This window comes from Macrobrachium nipponense, chromosome 30 (assembly GCF_015104395.2).
Source record: "Macrobrachium nipponense isolate FS-2020 chromosome 30, ASM1510439v2, whole genome shotgun sequence".
Taxonomy (NCBI): Eukaryota; Metazoa; Arthropoda; class Malacostraca; order Decapoda; family Palaemonidae; genus Macrobrachium; species Macrobrachium nipponense.
The window spans coordinates 26,186,800-26,209,879 of record NC_087218.1 but is presented as its reverse complement, the minus strand read 5'-3'; the positions used below and the strand labels follow the sequence as shown (position 1 = coordinate 26,209,879).

Genomic DNA, 23,080 nt, shown 5'->3' with positions numbered 1-23,080 from the left:
GAGCGACGGAGTAGCAACGGAGGGAGGAAAGGCCAGTCCCCCCCCACCTTACCATCCGGCCGGACCGAGAAGCCGGAGAGGTCGAGTCCAGTCTGGGTCTGTCCCGTCCCTCTACTCCCTCCGCTGGGGGAGAGAGGGAGGCGGGCTCGGGTATGCAGAGCGAGCATGGGCAGACCGACCCACCCCCCCCGACTCTATGGAAGAGCGGGAGGGGGGGAAGGTGGACTGGACAGGCGTTCTGCTGCCCCGTGATCACGTAGTGACCATGGGCGGTAAGTACAAAACAATGGACAACATAGCCTAGAAACATAACCAGCTGATCAGAGAGATGCTATCGGGAAGCAACCGAACTGAAGAGCGGTATCATATAGGCCCTATGGGCCACCACCTAGGCTAAGCAAAGCCAGACGCCTAACTAACCTAAACAAATATCATATAAATAATTCAAATGAATAATATGAAAGAAAGAAAACAAAATAGTAGGAGAAAAAATCCAGGATGTGTACGACTAACCCGAAGGAAAGTCTACCACTCAAAGCTAGCCGAGGCCGATACTAAGAGCCGTGGCTAGGGTCTGGATGGAAGGAGCCTACATAAGGTAAAAGACATGCATGCATGACAAAACCGTGTAGACCGTACCCTAAACAAAGCGGATGAATAAAATAGAGCGTACTTAAGTAAGGGGATGTTCTGGGTATGGGCGACCAAGAACGAACCCACCACGAGGCAGAACATGCTGCCATGCTTCCGACCTAGAGTTCGTATTTATACCTAAAAAAACGGCAAATACGGGCTCAGGGCCGGAAAAAAAAACCAAAAACCAAATAGCAATAAACACTGAGTACTTAACTTAGCTGCTGCGATGGCTGCACGCTCCATGATAAAGAAATCCAAAGAAAAGGGCACAAAAAGCACAGAGTAAAAAAGGGCACGTGTGTATCGTGTGCGCTAAACTGAAAAGGATGGCCACCAGAGGCGCAGCAGTCGGCAGCATGGGATGGAGTAGTAGTAGTTGCTGCCCACTCTGTGGGTCGGCTCTCCTCTTGTGGGGATTTTGTAGTGGGAGATTTCTATTGGCATTCGGCTCGTGGTAGTGGTCTCACTCGCCATAGTGTTCATACCGACAACCCTCTGGAGGGTGAGCGAGTCAGTTGTACTGACCTTTTTCTTTATTTATTTATTCTCTGGTAAGTGTAGTACATTTACCCTAGAAATAATAGATTAAAGGATATTTCGCCGCAGCGACCCACGAGCTGAGCCCAGAAATACGTATGTTTCAATATAAAAAATGAAGAATTCTTTTACCTGAAGGAAAATGGGAGAGGTGATACTACTCGTATCAACTGATTTGGGCTCTGGAGAGGTGATACTCGTATCAACTGATGAGGGAACATCTACATCTGGAAAGAATGATAGGGTTACATAAATATATTATAAGGTGGATGTAATTGTAGCATATGTACACTTTTAATAAAATTTCTATTAGCAATTTATAAAACATTTTATACAAATTTGTTAAGGATTCCTTACCTGATGTATAGGGCGAGGCATCAAAACCATGGAAAGGCTCAGGGTCATCTGGGTCACTGGCACTATCAAAGGGGTCTGAAATGAAAAAAAAAAAAAATAATAAGGTTATGCAACATCAAACACATTGTACCACTATGTAAGTTAGTGTACGTATGTATGTAGGGTGTAAACAATTTCCAACATGAAAATGAGAAAAATGAAATTGCTTACCTGATTGTACACGTACAGGTGGGCGGGCTGATACAGAGGGTCCAGGTACAGGGGGATCTGGAACTGTCACAGGTAGTACAGGGAGATCTGGAACTGTCACAGGTAGTACAGGGAGATCTGGAACTGTACAGGTAGTACAGGGGGATCTGGAACTGTCACCACTTCTGCAATAAAATTACAAATGATGAAAATTAATGAAGTTACTATTTACTCTTACATTTAGTTGTTACATTTGAAAAAATTTTGAACACATTTTTAATATGTACACTATGTAAAACACATAAATTAAGTAAAACAGTTCAGAATTCCTTACCAGGACTAGGAGTGGGAGGTGGTGGTACTGGAGACTTGTGAAAGAAAGTGTCAAGCCTGGACTGCACACTTCTCTTCGTCTGCTTCTCCTTCAGGGTCTCCTTGTAGAAAGTCACCAAATCCATGATTCCTCTCTTGATTTTGTCAAACCTAGAAACGTTTAGGGTCTTCTGCCTCAAAGAAGCCAAGGCTCTCTCCAGATGAGTAAAACCCTCTGACAAGCCTTTCACAGTTAATGACCTGGGTTTGGCTCTGGTGCCGCCTCCTCTTCCTCATCATTTGTTGTTCAAGTTCTAGTAAGTCCTCTGCAGACAATTCCTCTCCATGGGAAGCCAGCAGCTCTGTTACATCATCAGGTTCAAGATCTAGTTTCAGCCTCTTGCTTAGCCCTACGATCTTCCTCGTCACAGTCTCGACGTCTTCTGCCTGGTCAAAGCCTTCAAAACTGTGCACCAACTGTGGACACAGTTTCCTCCAGGCCCCATTTAAAGTGGTCGTCTTCACCTCGTCCAAGCACTTGCAATGTTCTTCACTGCATCTGCAATGTTGTAGCCCTTCCAGAATTGCTTCAGTGTCAACTCCTTGTTAGCTTTCTATGGCCCTCAAAGCAAAACGTATGGCCCTTCTAAGGTAGTAAGCCTTGAAATTAGCTATTACTCCCTCCCGGTCCATTGGCTGTATCAGCGAGTGTGGTATTGGGTGGGAGGTACACCACCTTCACATTAGGATGCATGTCGCTCAAATTTGAAGGGTGACCAGGGCATTGTCCAGGACTAAGAGGGCCTTAAAAGGCAGACCCTTCGAAAGTCAAATACCGCTCCACTGCTGGCACGAAATGGTCATTGAACCAATCTTCGAAGACCATTAGGTAACCCACGCCTTCTTGTTAGATTTCCAAATCACAGGGAGTTTGACTCTTGAAAATGCCCTTGAAAGCCCTGGGATTCTCGGCCAAATACACCAGCAAGGGCTTCAGTTTTCAAATCACCACTTGCATTGGCCCCAAACAGCAAAGTCAGTCGCTCCTTTCCAGCTTTATGGCCAGGTGCTGACTTCTCCTCCTTGGAAAGGTACGTTCGATTTGGCATTCTTTTCCAAAATAATCCAGTCTCATCCACATTAAAGACTTGGTCAGCCGTGTAACCACCATCCTTAATTATCTCAGCCAAAACCACCTGGAAAACTTTCTGCTGCTTCGCTATCAGCACTAGCAGCTTCACCTTGCAGCTTCACATTATGCAAATTTGCACGAGCCTTAAAACGGTTAAACCAACCTCTACTCGCGGAAAATTCACCACCAGCACTGCCTTCGCCACAACTTTTTCACTACTGCCTCATGCAGCGCTCTAGCCTTCTCCTGGATCACACTTAAGCTCACCGGAACACGTCGCTGGTTCTGGTCCTCCAGCCAGATCATGAGCAATTTCTCCATTTCAACAATGCTCTGGCTACGTTGCTTCTCGTTTATCACCGTTGACTTCATCGTGCAGCATCCTTAACATGCTTCAGAATACGTTCCTTATCCTTCACAATGGTTACCACCGTGGTCCTGCTCAAGCCTAAAGAACGGCCTATTTCGGTGTTAGTTTCTCCCTTCTCCGAACGCTTTATCACGTATATTTGACCTCCATCGTGATGACCTTCCTCTTCTTGGATGAACTATCATCGGAGGAAGTACTTTGGCGTTTAGGAGCCATTGTAAATTTGCGAAAATGGCAAGGAATTTCAGCAACGTCTCAGCACACAACCTAGTGAAATGCAGGCAGGCACGCGATTGAAGTGGCGTCCTTTCGTATTGTTACGCTTGGCGTCCTCGACCGTCCGAGGTCGTTGTTCGGTCAATTTACCATACAGTTTAATAGCGTTAATTAATTTATGCACCTCCGCTCAAAAACTAGTTCTGCATATGAGGTATCGTTAAAAAAGCATAACAAAACGTCGTAACCTTGGAATTTGTGTTGTAATCTAACCAGAAACTTGTTGTTTTTTTGTGTTGTATGAACTCGGAAACAATCATGATTTTTGATTCATTATTGAATTTGCCGCTTTTGGACCTGTTTTTAAACCTGCGCATACCCCTGTAGTGTATTCATTCCGCCCGCGCAAACTCAGTTCCTTTCCGCATATGCGGCGTTCACTAAAAAATTAAAAAAATAACGAAAAAAAAAAGTTGTCAAAAATCATCATAACCTCAAAACTTTTTTGGGTTGTAATGGTAACCAAAAACAAATTTTTATTTTTCTTATGTAACTGTGCTAAACTATAAAGGATTTTTATCATAGCATGCTTTTTTCGTTTTTTTTAAAAAGCGTCGTTAACTCGGAGCGTCGGAAGCGTCAGCGTCGTAACCTCGGAACAAGCGTCGTAACCCAGGACGGAATTTCCATTGAATATTTAAGAAAAAGCGTCGTAACCTCGGAACGTCGTAAGCCGGAACCGTCGTAAGCCGGGGACTGCCTGTAATGTAATTATGCATCTATTAAGCCCATTTCAAGTTGGGTCCCATACTGAGCATAATAGGTCTCTCTCTCTCTCTCTCTCTCTCTCTCTCTCTCTCTCTCTCTCTCCTCTCTCTGTATTTGAAATGATATTGCTGTAAAGATTTTTGATGAAGCATATTGTACACTATATAAAAGTAAAAGCAGATGGGAAAATAAAATGAAAATAATTAGCAAATATTTTAAATATTGTACAAAATGCTTTATCATCAAAAACTGCACAGTAATATCATTTCAAATACAGCTTTCATTACCCTTAAGGAGAGAGAGAGAGAGAGAGAGAGAGAGAGAGAGAGAATCGTGTATCTATTACACTCTGTTCAGGGCCCAACCTGGAATGCGCATGATAGATACATAACTACGTAGGGTACTTTATAAGTACGTATGCTGTAAATAATTTTTCTAAAAAAAAATCAATATTTAGTCAAATACACAATATGAAAGAATACGGTAATTAATGAATAAACAGTTATAAAAAAAGGGGATCAGTGATAATTTTAAAAAGGATTAATACTTCAGTAGTGTCAGAGAAAATGGCTTATTTATACAATACAGGGTAACTTGATTAGTTGTCATACGTTCTGTAAGACAGATTTATTTAATTTGTATTAAACATTTTATAGATATTTTGCTGTTTACATTAAAATTAATATTTTAAAATTAGTAAATCATTGTTATAAGCATTTTAGGGGGCATATATGTATACTTAAGAGTAACAGTTATAAAAGGGTAATAATCTAAGATGTTTTTGGATGATAGTTTAGGGTGTATTTTTGTTTTAAATATTAAATTGTTTTAGTATGATAATTTAAGGTATATTTTAAGCAGTGAAAGGTTAAAATAGACAGTTATAGGCATTTTAGTTTATGGTAGTTTATGGAGTACTGGGTATTTGGCATTTATAAGCCAGTTATAAGAATTTTTAGACAGGATTTTTGCATATTCTTTGCTTTTGCATTTCCATTGCAGGTTCTGGAACCTAATACTGCATAAAAGTGGGAGAGCACTGTAGTACTTGCCAAATAATTACATGATCGGAGCCCACCCTTCTCCCCTCTCGTGGACATACACCATAAACAAATAGAGCTCTTTAGCCATGTTGTACCTATCCCCCCAGAAGTGGGTGGGATCGTTACCTACACCAAAACAAAAGAACTCTACCGTGTTTTTTTAATCTTTAGCTGCTGTGTGGTATGGAAACTATAGCTTTGGTAATTATTTGATAAGTTTATACAAAAATTTATTTTATTATAAAAATGTACTATTTTCAAAATAACTGTATTATGAATTTTGTCTGACCACAGGTTGTGTAGATCAGGTATCGTTCAAGTTAGACTCAATAAGTGGATTGAGGTCAGCTTTTGTTTGCCCCAAAAAGTACACCGCAGTTTAGCCACAGGCCACCCTGTCAATGTAAGTGTGCTATACAGTATTAAATATACTAATTTAAGTAACTTATCAAGTATTAATTATATAGATATAGTTGTAACTAGTGTGGCAGGTTTAAAGAATTGTGGTAGCACTTTGATTGTTTAGTGTAGGTGACAGGCTGCACCCATTGCTGGGAATACTGGAAACGATTTAGCAGATATCTATATCTTCATTGTGTTTCTGCCGGCTTTCGAGTAATATCTGGGGTTTGCTGCAGCTTTCATTTACTGATTATCCGTTATATAGTTGGATTCCAGTTTAGTGTTATTGCTTATTTGAGTGGCCTTCAAGCTTTAATAGCTTTCAGGATATTTTAATTGAATCTTCATATGATTTTCATACATTTTGCAGTAAATGTAGTGGGTAGAAATATAGGAGGGAGAAAACTTGAGCTAAATATAATGATTAGCAAGACTAGAAGGTACTTAATCTCATCTAGACAATTAGAGAGGGATAGAAAGAGGAAAGTGGCCTCTAGAGCCAAGAAACCAGCTTCCCTTAGCCTAGAATTTCACCCTAGCCTAGGTTAGATAGCTCCACTATTCCTTCTCCCCACTTCCCAATTTTTCTCCAGCTAATAGCCCTTCTCCTTTTAATCTACCCTCTTCTGTGCTTGGCTCCCATGCTTCCGCACCTGATGCTATTGCCAATCTAGAGTCTTAAGTTTGTCAAGAAATTTAACCTATTAGTGGAATTCAGTGGTGAAGTTAAGTGTGTCAATGAAGGCATTAGTAGTAAAATGTATGCATGCGGCACTACTTCCTGTAAGGTGACGAGTGACAATGCAGCGTCAGTGGAGGAGATGCTACTCATCCCGCCAATTCTCTTAGAAGAAGGTCCCTGCCTTACTCCGCTAAACCTAGGGGGAGTCATACCGGAGGTCCAAGGGAGGTCGGTGGGGTTTGCCATGGGTAGTCAACCCCCTCAGTCGAACCTGTTGCACAACCCTGGTTATTGACAGACAGCCATTGGAAAGGCATCTCATTAGTGCACCTAGTTGTCATACTGATACTTCAGTTATAATTTTTTTACCGAATTTTTCATGGAAATATATTGTATTAATGTTGAAAATTATTGCATTTTTTCACCATTTCACTATGCTCCCAGTAATATAATCAGAATATTATCAGCAAAACATTTAATCTTGGTGAAAATGCTTCTTTATCTACTAGTCAAATCCCAGTTTCATCATATTAATGTATGATAGTTGGGAAAAGTATTATACATAGTACCAGATTCAGTTTCATACAATCAACTTACCTGTCAGATATATACATAGCTAAGACTCCGTCGTCCCCGACAGAAATTCAAATTTCGCGCCACTCGCTACAGCTAGGTCAGATGATCTACCGGCCTGCCCTGGGTGGCAGGACTAGGAACCATTCCCGTTTTCTATCATATTTTTTCTGTCGCCGGTGGTATCAACATCGTTGCTACTACCTCCTGACTGGAATTCGCTTTTCAAGACAATTGATCATCTTTTTTGGACTTTTTGGTGACGTACCTGGATCGTTGTTTTGGCATTCGCTACCGTGGACTGGATTTGGACTTGCTTTTGATTTTTCTTCAAGAATGTCTGATTCAAGTGGTTGTGTGAGTGTGTGTGTGAATGTAGGCTGCAAGGTGAGGATACCGAAGGCTTCGGTTGATCCTCACACTGTATGCCCAAATGTAGAGGTTTTGACTGTTCTATTTCTAACACCTGTCATGAATGTGAGAGGTTGAATGTTGAGGAATGGAAGACTCTAACTTCTTACTTGAAGAAGTTAGAGAGGGATAGAGTCAGAAGGGCTGCATCTAAGGGTGCGGGTAGTACAAGGCCTATTGAGCCTTTTAATGATTCTAACTCTTCATTAAACTGTGCATTTGATTCTAATTCTGTATCAGGGCCCTCACTTGCTTTACATTCAGATTCGGCCTCGGAAATCGCTGATCTGAAAGCTACACTTCATAGGATGAAATCCAAAATGGCTGCCATGAAAGGTAAGGATTGTGAAAGTGATTATTTTAGTGAAGTGAGTGCCCCCAGTGTTGTGGAGGGGGCGTCTGACCGTCTCTGCGACGCTCCCAGGCCTAGACCTCTTTCAAGCTCCCAAGCCCAGAGGAGAAGAAAAGTCGAAAGCCGTACGGAGGTTGTGGAGAATTCCCCCCAGGTCAGGCGTCCCTTACAGCAGGCTCTGTAGTTAGACAGACTGCTCAGGACCGCTATAGGAAAAGCGTCCTCAGAGAGTGCTTCTCTTCGTCCGCCTCTCCCTCTCCTAGACGAGGGTGGAAGGATTCGGACCTTTCCAGGCCCCTGAAAAGGCACTGGAAAGAACCTGTGTTAGATTCAAGCCCCGAACGTTTTTCTGAAGAAGCGCCTCCCTCGATCAAGACGGCTAAGAGGGTTTTGACGTCCCCTGGCTTTGACAAAACTCCTTCGAGGTCTCCCTCTCCCGTTGAAGAAGACGCCGGAGAAGCTTCCAAGAGGATTATTTTAGCTGTACAAGAACAGTTATCCGCCTTGGTAGGAGTCCTTTCGAAAGATCCTCCTCGTAGAAAAGACGTGAGGCTTCCTGTCAAGAAGTCTCGTCTTCCTTCTCCCGCCAGGAGTGAGGCTCCTGTGGGACGTGAGGTGTATTATAGGCGCGAGATGTCTTCCGATAGGGAGTCATACGCCGAATATGAAGCGCCAGACAAGCGCGAGGCGCCAGCCAAGCGCGAGGCGCCAGCCAAGCGCGAGGCGCCAGCCAAGCACGAGTTTTCTACCAGACAAGAAGCGTCTTATAGGATTGAAGCGCCAGATAAGCACGAGCAACTTTACAGGCGCGAGGATTTAGCCAGACATGATACGTCTGTCAAGCCAGCAGCGTCAGCCAAGCACGAGGCGCCAGCCAAGCGCGAGGCGCCAGCCAAGCACGAGAATGCAGCCAGGCGCAAGGCACCAGAAAAGCGTCATCCAAACAAGGATATAGCGCCAGAGAGGCGCGAGGCGCCAGCCAGGCACGAGGCACCAGAAAAGCGTCATCCAAACAAGGATATAGCGCCAGAGAGGCGCGAGGCGCCAGCCAGGCGCGAGGCGCCAGCCAGGCGCGAGGCGTCAGCCAGGCGCGAGGCGCCAGCCAGGCGCGAGGCGTCAGCCAAGCGCGAGTCGTCAGCCAGGCCCGAGGCGCCAACCAAGCCCGAGGAGTCTTCCAGGCGCGAGACGTCTGCTTTTATTCATAAGGGCTCCGTACACGCTCTTAGCCCCTCTCCTATTAGGAGTTTGTCTCCCGCAGAGAGAGAAATTGGGCAGGAAGACCCAGACTTACGGGCAAGAGAGGTATTTGGTACCAGACTGGGGAGAATATGGGGCTCACTCTCCCAGCTTCGGCTGAAGCTGACTTTTCCAGTCTGGTAGACGCATCCAGGAGACATAGCCTTCATAATGCAAGAATAACTTGGGGTCTTTCGGAGTTGGATCATCTTCTCAAGGGACTCTTTCATATTTTGGAAGTCTTCAACTTCCTGGATTGGTCCCTTGGGGTGATGGCCAAGAAGGCCCATGCCTCGGAAGGACTCGATCCTGACGTACTCCTTTCGATCTTGTCATGCATTGACAAGGCGGTACAGGACGGCTCAGGGGAAGTCTCTTCTTTATTTGGAGCCGGTCTCTTGAAGAAGAGATCTGTTTTTAGCGCTTTTCTGATGAAAGCAGTTTCTCATTCGCAAAGGGCAGCATTGTTATTCGCTCCCAGGTCTGATTTTCTGTTCCCTTCGCAGTTGGTGAGGGACATTTCCCGTTCGCTGACGGAGAAAGCGACACAGGATCTTCTCCTTCAATCGTCTAGGAAAAAGAGACCAGTGACGGTGGGAGAGAAGAAAGGTGTTAATATGCCTTTGCAGCCCTTTCGAGGAGGTCCTCCCTCTAGAGCTCCCTCTAAAAGGAAAGCGACTGAGAAGAGAGGTAGAGCTTCTTTCTGTCTCTTTAAAAGGGGAAAGTGAAGCTGCATTCCTCCAAACACCAGTAGGTGCCAGGCTCCGGGGGTTTGCGGAAGCCTGGACTCTCATCGATGCAGACGCTTGGTCAATGTCTGTTCTACAGAAAGGATACCTCATTCCTTTCCTGGACAATCCTCCCCTGACTTCAACTCCGCGGGAATTGTCCGCCAATTACAAGGACCCTGTGTTGAAAGATACTCTTCAACGAATGGTGGATCAAATGTGGGACAAGAGAGCAATAGAGCTAGTGCTGGATCAAAGCTCCCTAGGGTTTTACAATCGCCTTTTCTTGGTTGCGAAAGCCTCGGGGGGCTGGAGACCAGTTCTAGATGTCAGCGCTCTGAACAAGTTTGTTCAGAAACAGAAGTTCTCCATGGAGACTTCTGCATCAGTCCTTGCGGCTCTTCGCCAAGGAGATTGGATGGTGTCTCTGGATCTCCAAGATGCCTATTTTCACGTCCCGATTCATCCTTCGTCGAAGAAGTACCTCCGTTTCATGACGGGGGGAAGGATCTTCCAATTCAGAGCCTTGTGTTTCGGCCTTTCCACGGCTCCTCAGGTCTTCACGAGCCTGATGAAAAATGTGGCGAGATGGCTTCACCTGAAAGGTATCAGTATCTCTCTGTACCTGGACGATTGGCTCATCAGAGCAAAGTCAGAGAGACAGTGTTTGGAGGACCTTGCTTTGACACTAAACCTGATAAAGACCTTAGGATTGCTCGTGAACCTCGAGAAGTCCCATCTGATCCCCAGCCAGAACTTGGTCTATCTGGGGATTCGGATGGATTCTCGGGGTTTTCGAGTATTTCCTTCTCAAGAGAGACTAATGAGAGGCTTAGAGAAAGTCTCTCTCTTCTTAGGGAAAGAACGTACTTCGGTGAGGGAATGGTTGAGCCTATTAGGGACCCTTTCCTCGCTCGAACAGTTCTTTCCTCTAGGAAGACTTCATCTCCGTCCTCTTCAGTTCTTCCTCAGAAGATCGTGGAACATGAAGACAGGACTACTTTCGGACAGTTTTCCCATTCCAGTTTGGATGAAACGCCACTTAGAGTGGTGGTTGCCCCCACTGAAGGAAAACAAGGGTACTTCTTTAGAAACTCAGAACCCGAACCTTGTATTGTTTTCTGACGCGTCGGAAAAAGGTTGGGGAGCAACCTTGGGAAAGAGAGAGGTGTCAGGCACCTGGAATGCTCTTCAAGTGTCATGGCACATAAACTGCAAAGAGCTGTTTGCCGTACACCTAGCCCTAAAGAGCTTCGAGCCTTTAGTGAGGAACAAGATATTCCAAGTGAATGCGGACAACACAACCGCCCTTGCCTACGTTCAAAAGCAAGGAGGGACACACTCGTATGCCCTATACGAGCTCGCAAGAGACCTTCTTTTGTGGACATCCCAGAGGAACATCTCCCTTTTGACGAGGTTTGTTCAAGGAGTAAGGAACGTGAGAGCAGACAGGCTGAGCAGGAGGAACCAGGTCCTTCACACCGAATGGACCTTCCACTCAGAAGTTTGTCGGAGTCTCTGGTCTCTTTGGGGGACTCCTCATGTCGACCTCTTTGCCACGTTCCTCTCAAAAAGACTGGAAGTCTTTTGCTCAGTAGTAGAAGACCCCAGAGCTCTAACAGTAGACGCCTTCCTTCTAGATTGGTCTCATGTAGACGTTTACGCATTTCCCCCATTCAAGATTCTGGGGCAAGTGCTCAGGAAGTTTGTGACATCAAAGGGGACAAAAGTGACCCTGATAGCCCCCTTTTGGCCAGCTCAAGAGTGGTTCACGGAGGTGCTGGAGTGGATGGTAGACTTCCCCAGATCCCTCCCACAAAGGATGGATCTTCTCAGACAACCACACTTCGAGAGGTTTCATCAAAACCTCCCCGCTCTCGCTCTGACTGCCTTTCGACTATCAAAAGACTTGTCAGAGCGAGAGGCTTTTCTCGCAAGGCGGCGAGCTCGATCGCTAGAGCCCGGAGAACTTCCACTATCCGAGTTTACCAGTCAAAGTGGGAAGTATTTAGAAGGTGGTGCAAGTCGAAGAAGTTGTCCTCCTCCAGTACCTCTGTAACAGAAATCGCTGATTTTCTGTTATATTTGAGAGAGGAATCTCGTCTCTCCGTAGCCACTATAAGGGGCTATAGGAGTATGCTTTCGGCCGTCTTTAGAAATAGAGGCCTAGATCTGCCAAATAATAGAGATCTACACGATCTGATTAGATCTTTTGAGACCATTAAGTCTAAGATTACATCTCCCCCTAACTGGAATCTCGACGTGGTCCTGAAGTTCTTGTCCTCGGCAAGATTTGAACCTCTGCATTTGGCCTCGTTTCGTGACCTAACGAGAAAATGTTTGTTTCTTTTGTCACTGGCGACGGCTAAGAGAGTTAGTAAACTGCACGCCCTTAGTGATAAAGTGGGATTCAAACTAGATTCAGCCATCTGTGCATTCAAAGATTTATTTTTGGCGAAGAATGAAAATCCTTCGAATCCCTGGCCGAGAAACTTCGAAGTTAAAGGCTTATCGGGTCTCGTCGGCAGGGAAACTGAGAGGTCTCTTTGCCCAGTAAGGGCTCTAAAGTTTTACATGCAGAGAAAGAAACAGTTGGGGGGTTCTAGACAAGGTCTCTGGTGCTCGGTGAATGCTTTAGCCTTTTTTGTCAGGAACGTCATTACCGACGCTCATAAGGCTTGCACGGATGACTCTTTGAAACTCCTGAGAGTGAGAGCTCATGAGGTGAGAGCAGTAGCTACGTCTCTCTCTTTTCAGAGAAATATGTCACTAAAGAATATCTTGGAAGCGACATATTGGAGGTGTAATTCAGTGTTTGCTTCTCACTATTTAAAGGACGTTCGTGTGACCTACAAAAAATGTTTTTCTTTAGGTCCTTTCGTGTCTGCGGGCACAATCCTGGGTACAGGAGCTAACACCAATCCTTTAAATGATGCATAAGTCTAATAGATATGTTCTAGACTTTCTGCTGAGCAGGTGCAGGTGCCGCACAGGCGGCCAGTCACTTTCGTTCAGTAAGGAACTCTTGTGATATCTTTTATTAGATGAGTATCATAAATTTTTTTTTGAAAATTAATGTGTGCGTGTGCAATTTGGATTAGAGTTATGGTTGTTGTGAAGAGTTTGGGGATAACTCGGAGCAATTTTTAATACTAACATGGTGGTTAGGATCAGGTGGTCGGGATTGGTTGCGTGCTCCTTCATAAGGTGTGTTGTCATATAAGTGGATCAGCACCCATTGACAAAGTCCTTTCAGGCTCTGCCGAGTAAGTGGATAAGACCCCTTCGGCAGACCCACAAGAACTCTTGGCCATAGATCACATATCTCGCTAAAGTTTCTTGAGGTGATGCAGACTCCTGGGCTACAGCCACAAAGTCTACCACCTATCAGGTAGGAACCAAGGTTTTTTATACCTACAACATATGTTGTTTACCTGTCTATTCCAGAAGTAGCTGTCTCTTACCCTCCACCGAAGGGTGCCAATCAGCTATGTATATATCTGACAGGTAAGTTGATTGTATGAAAATGATATTGTTATAATACAATAAAGTTTCATACATACTTACCTGGCAGATATATACGATTAGGGCCCACCCAGCCTCCCCGCAAGGAGACAGGTGGAAGAGAAAAAATATGATAGAAAACGGGAATGGTTCCTAGTCCTGCCACCCAGGGCAGGCCGGTAGATCACCTGACCTACCTGTAACGAGTGGCGCGAAATTTGAATTTCTGTCGGGGACGACGGAGTCTTAGCTATGTATATATCTGCCAGGTAAGTATGTATGAAACTTTATTGTATTATAACAATATCATTTTTATCACAAATGTTACATAGTACCAGATTCAGTTTTATCATAAATGTAAGAAAATTATTGTATGAATGCCAGCCCTGTAGTGACACTTCTGATGATTCTGACATGGACAGGAGGCACAGGAAATAATTCCTGGATTCTTCTACATTTCTTAAGACCTTTTAGATGATGTGGATCGACATTCAGATCCAATTCCAGTTAAGCTAAATAAGAAGGCTAGTACTTCTCAACCTTCTTGTAGTTATGCTGTAGCTATATGGGTGAGTGCCCAGTTCCTGGCACTGACCAGTACTAGCCCACAGCCTTCCTGTAGCCTTGCTGTAGTTATTTGGGACAAGGAGGAGCAAGGGAAAGGACACAATCTCCCAAGCGCCCGCTGCCAGTGCCTGACGCAGTTTTACCAGATCTTCTTTGCCTATTGATGTTAAACTCTAGGAAATTTTGGAAAATATATCACGGCGCACCCACTTCCAGGTATGTTTCTCCACTTTTGTTGTAACCTTTAGAGCAGGATGAATCATTATTAGCTCCTTTAAAGTGACAGTTACGTAGCTTGAATAATGTTCTTACTTTGTCCTCTAGAATTTTCTCAAGGAGGTGGAAGATTGGCTTTCTGCTAAAAAAGAGCAAGGGGAAGCTTATTTTGTCTTTCCACCCTCTCATGTAGTTCGAAGGAGATATTTACCTGTCGTTACCAGGGAAGCTCCTTCTTTGGGAGTCACTGCCTTCTCACAGTGGGGACTCCTCTTTTCTCATTCAATTCTTCTCAATGCTCTGCAGTCTCGTCAGCGAAAATAATTTTTTGTTGACGGAGTTAGACCACCTTGTTAAGAATATCTTCAAGGTTTCTTGAAGTTTTTAGCTCCCTTGACTGTATAGTGGTAACATGGGCTAAGAAGACTGTCCACTTCCAAACATTATCATTCACCTTGACTGGGTAGGAGTTTTGTCCTTTGCAGACAAGACCATTAGGGATGACTGTAGAGCGCTCCTCTCTTTTCACTTCAATAACACCTAAGAAAAGAGAACTCTGGTGTTCCTTTACCACTAAGGGAGTCACCCAGTCACAGAAATTGGATCTGTTATTTTCTTCCCTGGGCCAACATCACCTCTATCTTGCAGGACACTGTTAAGGAAATTGCATGTAACCATCAGAAGAAATTGTCGCAAGATCTGTAGGTATACTCCTATAAGCGTTCCAGATTCGCCTGCCTTTGCTTCAAATACAGTGTTTTCATCATCTTCTGAAGTCCCAGTTGGCCCTGTCACTAGAAATCCTCGGTTTATGGATCAGTCTCAGTTCTCGGACTTTTCGGGCTTTTCTGTATGCCAAGAATATTGCAGCTGCCTCCAAATGGTTCACTGGTTTCTAGACCATTTCATCTTGCTTAGCCCATCAGTGATGAGCCTACTTGGAGGACTTTTGTCTATTGAGACTGCCATAAAATCGGGCAAACTTCATAGGAAAGTTTTGCAATTCTTCCTCAAGAACAACTGGGACAGGGACTGCAGGAGTCCTGCGTGTTTCCCACAGCTCAGTAGTTCAGGTTGGACTTGCAGTGGTGTCTATCTAAACAAAACTTTTGGGAGTGGGGGGCGGTTCCCTCCACCTGCTGAAATTTTGCAATTCTCTTAAAACTGCAGGGATACTTGTCCATAGTTCTCAACAAGACTATAGTAGTCCATTCAGACAAACCAGAGCTCTAAAGCACATATGGAAGCAAGGAGACACTCCTCATCTCCTCCAAGCATCCAGCGCCAACTCCCGAGTGTCTACTTACATCTCTGGGCTCCTGGTGCCAGCTCCAGGGCTCCCGGGTACCCGGCACCAGCTTCCGAGCGCTCTGTGCCAATTCTTCAATATCTGTCTCCGTTTTCAGAGCTAAGCTCCCGCTTACAGGTGTAACTTTCCTCCTTTGCTCCATGATGAGCTATTCTTGGCTTAACTGCCCTGTCTTTACTACATAGTTAAAATGCGCATGATACCAGAGGCAGTATAATCACGCTGCTGCTCTCTTAACAGGTAAGGCATAAGGAATCAACAAGCACTCTGAGAGTGTTACATATACAAAAATGGTATTTTTTAAATAAAATTTGATTTTGTATAGTATACATATACGTACTACTTACCAAGTATTTATAGAATGAGAGCCCGCCCGCCTCCCCACACATGGACATATACATAAACAAATCAGTTTTTTCTGCTAAGTTGTTCTTTTTCCCGAAAGTGGGCAGGGCCATTTACCTACACTTAAAAACAAAAGAATCGCTACCTCAAATAAAACATTTTTTTAGCTGCTAGGACAAAATTTAATTTTATTATAGAAATATTTCTTTTTCCTGTTAGAGCTTTCAGGTAATTACCTGAAGAGAACCAAGAAAATCAGAGGGCCACCCATCAACCTCTGGTGTTCTGTCAAGAACCCGTCTTGCCCTCTGACAAAGGAAGCATTGCCCTTCTTCTGGAGAGACTTCAATTCTGAGGCAAATTCTAATAGTCAGGTGGAATTCTCCCTATTTTTAAGTGAAATCTCTTGATGTCAGGAGTCTCGACAGTCTCTACCTCATTAGCTTTCAGACACAAGTTCCTTACGCACACTCTGCAATCAACTTACTGGAAGTGCAAATTGATCTTTGCGTCTCACTATTTGAAAAACAGTGTTTGTAATTGCAGTACCTTGGGACCATTATCAAGGACTGACATGGTATTGGGGTAGGAAGCATAGCAATTTCTCAGTCTTCTCTTTGCCTTGAAGTAAGGTGTCAAATTTTGGGGAGCCTGGGGGTACAATGTTTGTGGAGTACCCACCAGTTTCAGTGGATGGGTTGTGGTTTTTTCAGTGTGGGTGACAGTGTTATCTGTTTGTTTTGTATTATTGGTGCTGAACCCAGGGCAAGGGCACTTCTTTATACTTTGCAAGCCATCAGTTTTTCTATTTCAAAGTCATTACCATTCTCTAATGTTGTGGAGTAGAATATGTCTGTGTATCCCACCCCCATTCAGTGTGGGATTCAGCTATGTATTATACTTGGTAAGTTACTTATATGAAAAATATTTTCATAATAGAATTAAGTTTCATGTATACTTACCATGTAATTACACAGTTAGAGCCCACCCTTCTGCTAAGTTTTTTCCAGTACGCCCGGCAGTGGGCGGGGCCTGTTACCTGCACTAAATAATCAGTGTTACCATTATTTTTCAAATATAAAGCTGCCACAAGAATTGAAACTACAGGCAGCCCCCGGTTTACGACTGTTTCGGCTTACAACGTTCCGAGGTTACAACGCTCTTCAGTTATTTCATCAGAAATTATTTCCAGGTTTATAACGCATGTTCCATAGTTATGATGCTTATGATGCCAATCTGATGGAAAAAATGTGACTCCAAAAAGGTACAATAATCAATATTTGAAGGTCGGAGTTTTTTTTATGAAAAACACAAGAAAAATGTAGTTTATATAATTTTCAATACACCCAAAGACTGAAATGTAAGGGTTTCCTAGGATTTTTTACGCTTTTTGACAATGCTCTGGCTTATGACGCATCTCAAGAACAGAACCACTGTGTTGTAACTGGGGATTGTATGTATAGCTATGTAATTACTACATGGTAAGTATATTGAAACTTAATTTCATTATGAAAATATCATTTTTCAAGGGTGAAATTATGACAAATTAATTCATGGAAGGCTTGTTTTTGTTAATCCAAATATGTAGGGAAAATTTAAGTAGCAAGAGCTAAAATCAAATGTGAATAGATTGCTAGTTTACTGATAAGTAAGTGCAATGTTACTCAAAGTAGCATATACAGTAATGGCTGCTGACAAAGAAAATGGAGTAAATTTTAGAAATTTGTGTCTAGAGAATGCTAAAATTCTTGGCCAGATTGCAGTGTGGAGATCACATTAATGAGGACATGGTGGAGAGATGTGGTGTCCAGCAGCTGGAAAATAAATATCTATGTAGTCAGGCCCTGCCCATCTTGGAAGCTGGGCATAAAGGCCTAGCCCAGATGAGAACTAGCTTGGCATAAAATCATTAATGAGGATGAAGCCTATAGTAATCAGAAAGAAAGCAGTGAATGCCACAGGAGTTGGTTAAGATCACAAAAATTTAAATGGAATAAGAGAAGCTTGAAATTTGGTGGCAGAGAAGCAGACAGACAGACACCATTTTATGAGTGGTGGTCATTTCTAAAATGTTCATAGATTACCAGATATTGAGCCAGGGTGAAATGTAATGTGATTGATGGACCACTGGTAAAAAAAAGAAAACATATTTCTGGGCTCAGCCTGTGTCGCTCCGTGAAATAGGTTCCTTTAGCACTATTTCTAAGGTAAAATATTGCTATAATACCAGAGAAAAGCTAAATTGGAAATGCCAGATTATTCTGGCTCGCTCACCTTTATTATAAGGTGTCGGTATGGTTTCTGGGGCGAGTGAAACCACTACCACAGGTCCTTTTCCATTTAGCCTCTTCCTTCTACAAAAAACCTCAACTAGAGTGGAGCCGACCTAAGGCTCACTACCCGCTACCGTTATGGCTAGCGCCTCTGACGTCATTCCTTTGATAGCATGACCACGCTGCACACGGGTTTTTCTTTGCTGTGTTGTGTTCTCGCTTTGGAACCCTTATTTTACACCATGGAACGTCAAGCTGTTACTGCATCCAAGTTAAGCACTGCTATTAATAGTTGACACTATTTAGGGGCTGCCCTTGGCACGTTTAACCGAATTATTTAGGTTTTTATGAGTCGGCGACCCATGCGGCACTGGCCCCGCGCCACTACATCACCTTGCTCCTTTGTGTTTCATCGTTTCGTGTCTCACGCGGTCTCCCATACCATGTGAGCTCGATTATTACTTAGCAGTATCTTTATATTCCTACATGTGATGCATTTATTGACGTTTTAGTTTCCACACGGGGGATTTTATCGAGCACGTGTTCTTGCTTCATACCCTATCGGCGCCCTACCGACTCAGTTTTCATGCATGCATGTTCTTTGTTGGTTAGGTTACCTTGTTAGGCTCCTCTGTATGGACCCTGGGATGCTTACGATTGAGGGCTGCGGGACTCGAAGGATTGAGGACTTCGAGTTCCACCCGCGAGGGTTGCAAGCCCCTTTCATAGGCTATGTCCGCCTTACGGAATCTGCCTTGATAAGAGAGGATAAGGTCCCAAAAGAGACAGTTATCCTCTCTCGTGACCAAGCACAACAAGCTTGGATCCGTGTGTAAACACTAAGGTTACGGCTTTCCGAAGTCCCTTCACAATCTTCACTGTGGACGAGGAGACTCCCATCCCGTTCACATCTAAAGTGGCAGAACTCACTCTGCAAGCAGCAATGAGAGATGAGCCTATGCCACAGCTCTGGGAGACGGAACCGACCTCGCTCCTACTCCCTGGAACAGATGACCTTTGGGTAGACCTCCCAGCCACTTTCTCGGTTGGGAAGTTAAAACCGGACTGTGCCATCTCTCTGTTTAGTGAGAGGTTACCCAGGCTGTCTGATGGGCTCATCCAGACAGAATTCGATGCCAGGACGCGACTTGCGAAATCCCTCAATGCACTAGTCATGACAGAAGCAGCGGCTCTTATCTATGCACAGGAGCCGTTGTTCAAGATCATTTCTAAGTCACTATTGTCGATGATGCAATGTGACTTGTATGATTTTGTTGTGGCTAGGAGGAATTGCAGGAAGCATGTTCTATCGGAATCCACAATCCGGCATGAGCCCAACAAGCTCCTGGCCTCTTCAATATGGGGCCTGGACCTCTTTCCGGCCTCAGCAGTGAACGAGGTACAACATGAGGCTGCTAGATTCAACCAAAGTTTAAGAGTTCGGTGGGGACTGGTCTCCAAAAGGAAACTGTAGTCTTCCGCACCGAACCCCAAAGCCAAGAAGAAGCCTAGGAAGTTCCAGCCCTTCCAGGCTCCTCAACAACAACAAACTGGTCCAAGCAGTTCCGGTTCCCCAACCATCAACCTCTAAGACCCAACCCAACCACAACAGCAGTTCATGTTGTTGACACAGCCACAACAGCCGCAGGCTTCAACCTCTTTTGCTGTCTCCCCGTCCTTCAACCCGACGTTTGAAAACCAAGCGTTTCAGGCTTTCAATAGGTTCAGCAGGGGTAGCAGGGCTAGAGACGCCTTTCATCAGCGGGGCAGCAGAAGGGCTGCCAGCAAGGGCAGAGGTTCATGGGGGGGGCGAGGAGGTTGCCCCTCAGTAACCCAATGAGAAACTCCAGGTAGGAGGGAGGCTGTACCTCTTTCGTCAACGTTGGAGGTTCAGCAATTGGGCCCAAAGTATTGTGTCCATAGGTCTGGGCTGGAGTTGGATCCAAGGTCCACCCCCACCCAACACCTTCTATCAGAAACCAACAGTGGAATTGATAGAGTATTCCCGCGATCTCCTTAAAAAAGGAGTAGTGTCAAGAGTCAAACATTTAAAATTTCAAGGTCGTTTGTTCACCGTGCCAAAGAAAGACTCAGACAAACAAAGAATAATCTTAGACTTGTCCCGTCTAAACTTATTCATTCACTGCGACAAGTTCAGGATGCTGACCATTTCGCAGGTGCGGACCTTACTTCCCTGTGGGGCCATCACCACCTCTATAGATCTTACAGATGCCTACTATCATGTCCCGATAGCAAGGCACTTCCGCCTGTTCCTAGGCTTCAAATTAGGAAACCAAACCTACTCCTTCAAAGTAATGCCAATCAGGCTCAACATAGCCCCCAGGATATATTTACAAAGTTGGCGGAAACAGTAGTCCAGGAACTAAGATCTCAGGGAGTCATGGTAGTAGCCTATCTGGACGATTGGCTCGTGTGGGCCACAAGCATCGAAGCTTGCCGCAAAGCAACCGCCACGGTCATCCGCTTTCTGGAATACTTAGGATTCCAGATAAACAGGACAAAGTCCCGGCTAACCCCGGCGTCCCGCTTCCAGTGGCTAGGAATTCAATGGGATTTGGATTCACATACTCTATCAATCCCGCCGTTTAAAAGGAGAGAAATAGCCAAGGCAACCAGACAATTTCTCAAGTGCAAACAGACATCCCGGAGGAACCAAGAAAGGATCTTAGGTTCTCTCCAATTCGCTTCAGTGACGGACGTCCTGTTGAAAGCCAAACTAAAAGATATAAACCGAGTTTGGTGTTCGAAAGCGAACAAGAGATCCCGGGACAGGCTAGCTCTGATCCCGGCAATCTTACGGAAGCGTCTCCGTCCCTGGACGGAAATCAAGAATTTGTCAAAGACAATTCTACTACAGTTCCCTCCGCTGGGCTTAGTGATCCACACAGATGCATCACGAACCGGTTGGGGCGGGTACTCACAGTACAAAAAAGTACAGGGAACATGGTCCCTTCCATTCCACCAGCTTCATATCAATGTACTAGCTATGGCAGTGTTCCCCACCCTGAAAAAACTTCATCCAGCCAAGAAATCTCACATCAAGCTGGTGCTGGACAGTGCAGTGGTAGTACACTGCATCAACAGGGGAGGTTCCAAGTCAAGCCACGTGAACCATGTCATTATAGCCATTTTTTCACTAGCAGTCAAGAACAAGTGGCACCTATCGGCCACTCACCTAGCGGGAGTAAGGAACGTGGTGGCGGATGCGCTATCACGTTCGGTCCCACTGGAGTCCGAATGGTCCCTGGACAAGGAGTCATTCAGTTGGGTCTGTCGGCTAGTACCAGGAGCTTCAGGTAGATCACTTCGCCACGGAGTCGAACCACAAACTCCCTTGTTATGTGGCCCCCAACCTGGACCCTCTGGCTTATGCCACTGACGCGTTGGCTATAGATTGGAATCAGTGGAAGAAGATTTACCTTTTTCCTCCGGTGAATCTCCTCCTGAAAGTCCTGAACAAGCTCAGGACGTTCAAGGGTCACATTGCTCTGATAGCTCCCAATTGGCCCAAGAGCAATTGGTTCCCTCTTCTTCCGGAGTTGGGGCTCCGCCCTCAACGGATTCCCAACCCCAGACTATCACAGCTAGTGCAAACACGGACTGTGTTCGCTTCCTCAGGAATTCAGAAAGCCCTAACTTTATGGACTTCATGAAGTTTGCAGCGCAGAGGGATGCTGATATCGATCCTCAGAACATCACGTTCTTAGAATCTGATAAACGTGAATCAACCCTGCGTCAATATGATTCAGCAGTTAAAAAACTGGCTGCATTCCTGAGGGACTCTAATGCACAAACCATGACCACGAATCTCGCAATATCCTTTTTCAGATCATTATTTGAAAAAGGTTTGGCAGCTAGTACCATTACTACTAGCAAATTGGCTCTTAAAAAGATTTTCCAATTCGGATTCAAGATAGATTTAACAGATTCATACTTTACATCTATCCCCAGAGCTTACGCCAGACTCAGACCTACTGAGAGGCCCAAGTTGGTGTCATGGTTCTTAAATTATGTTCTTAAATTAGCCTCTGATACTAATAGTACCTCGTGTGACTATCTATCCCTCCTGAGGAAAACACTATTCCTCATAAGTTTGGCCTCAGGAGCCAGAATATCTGAACTGTCGGCTTTATCTAGAGACCCAGGTCATATAGTGTTTCTCCCTTCAGGAGAAGTGTTACTTTCTCCAGATCGCCAATTTCTTGCAAAAAATGAGGATCCATTAGATAGGTGGGCCCCCTGGAAGATTGTTCCGCTTCCACAGGACCCATCCTTATGTCCAGTCACTTCATTGAAAGCATACTTAGACAGGACTACCCTAATATCTTTTGGTCCTCTGTTCATTAGAGAAAAAGGTGGCACTATTTCCCTAAAAGGAATTAGACAACAAATTTTATATTTTATTAAACAAGCCAACCCGCAGTCCTTCCCACGGGTACATGATATTAGAGCAATAGCTACCTCAATAAATTTTTTCATATGAAATTTGAAGATCTGAAGAAGTACACAAGCTGGAAGTCCCCGACAGTATTCAAACGCCATTATCTTAAGTCCTTAGAAGCCCTTAAATTTCCAGCAGTAGCAGCGGGAAACACAGTTTCCCCCGGCACTGCTGGAGTTAGTAGTAAGTAGTCCAGCTTATGTCTCTCCTTTCCCTTCTCCTTCCTACCGGCCTCATTAGTACCGTATATTTCGGCGTATAAGTCGACCGGAAGATAAGTCGACCCCCCAATTCTGAGTAAATTTTTATGATTTTAACTAATATCGGGTATATTAGTCGACCTATAAAATGTTAGGCCAACCGTACGCTCAAAATAAGCAGCAGGGTAAAACGTATCATAAAATATCCTGAATGTTATTACGGTACATATGTTGCTCTACTTACCATAAGAAATACAGGT

At 44.5% G+C, this 23,080-nt stretch overlaps 1 protein-coding gene across 3 annotated transcripts in view; it reads left to right on the top strand.

Moving 5' to 3' along the window:
* LOC135202384 (GATOR1 complex protein NPRL3-like) overlaps window positions 1-23,080 on the top strand; it is a 138,458-nt gene that overhangs the window by 23,235 nt on the left and 92,143 nt on the right. For all 3 annotated transcript variants that reach the window (XR_010311726.1, XM_064231761.1, XM_064231762.1), the window contains exon 3: window positions 5,855-5,963. Coding sequence is in view for 2 of the 3 variants with exons in the window: in XM_064231761.1 (XP_064087831.1) it covers window positions 5,855-5,963 (109 nt within the window). In the remaining variant the exon portion in view is untranslated. The remainder of the gene's footprint in view (window positions 1-5,854; window positions 5,964-23,080) is intronic.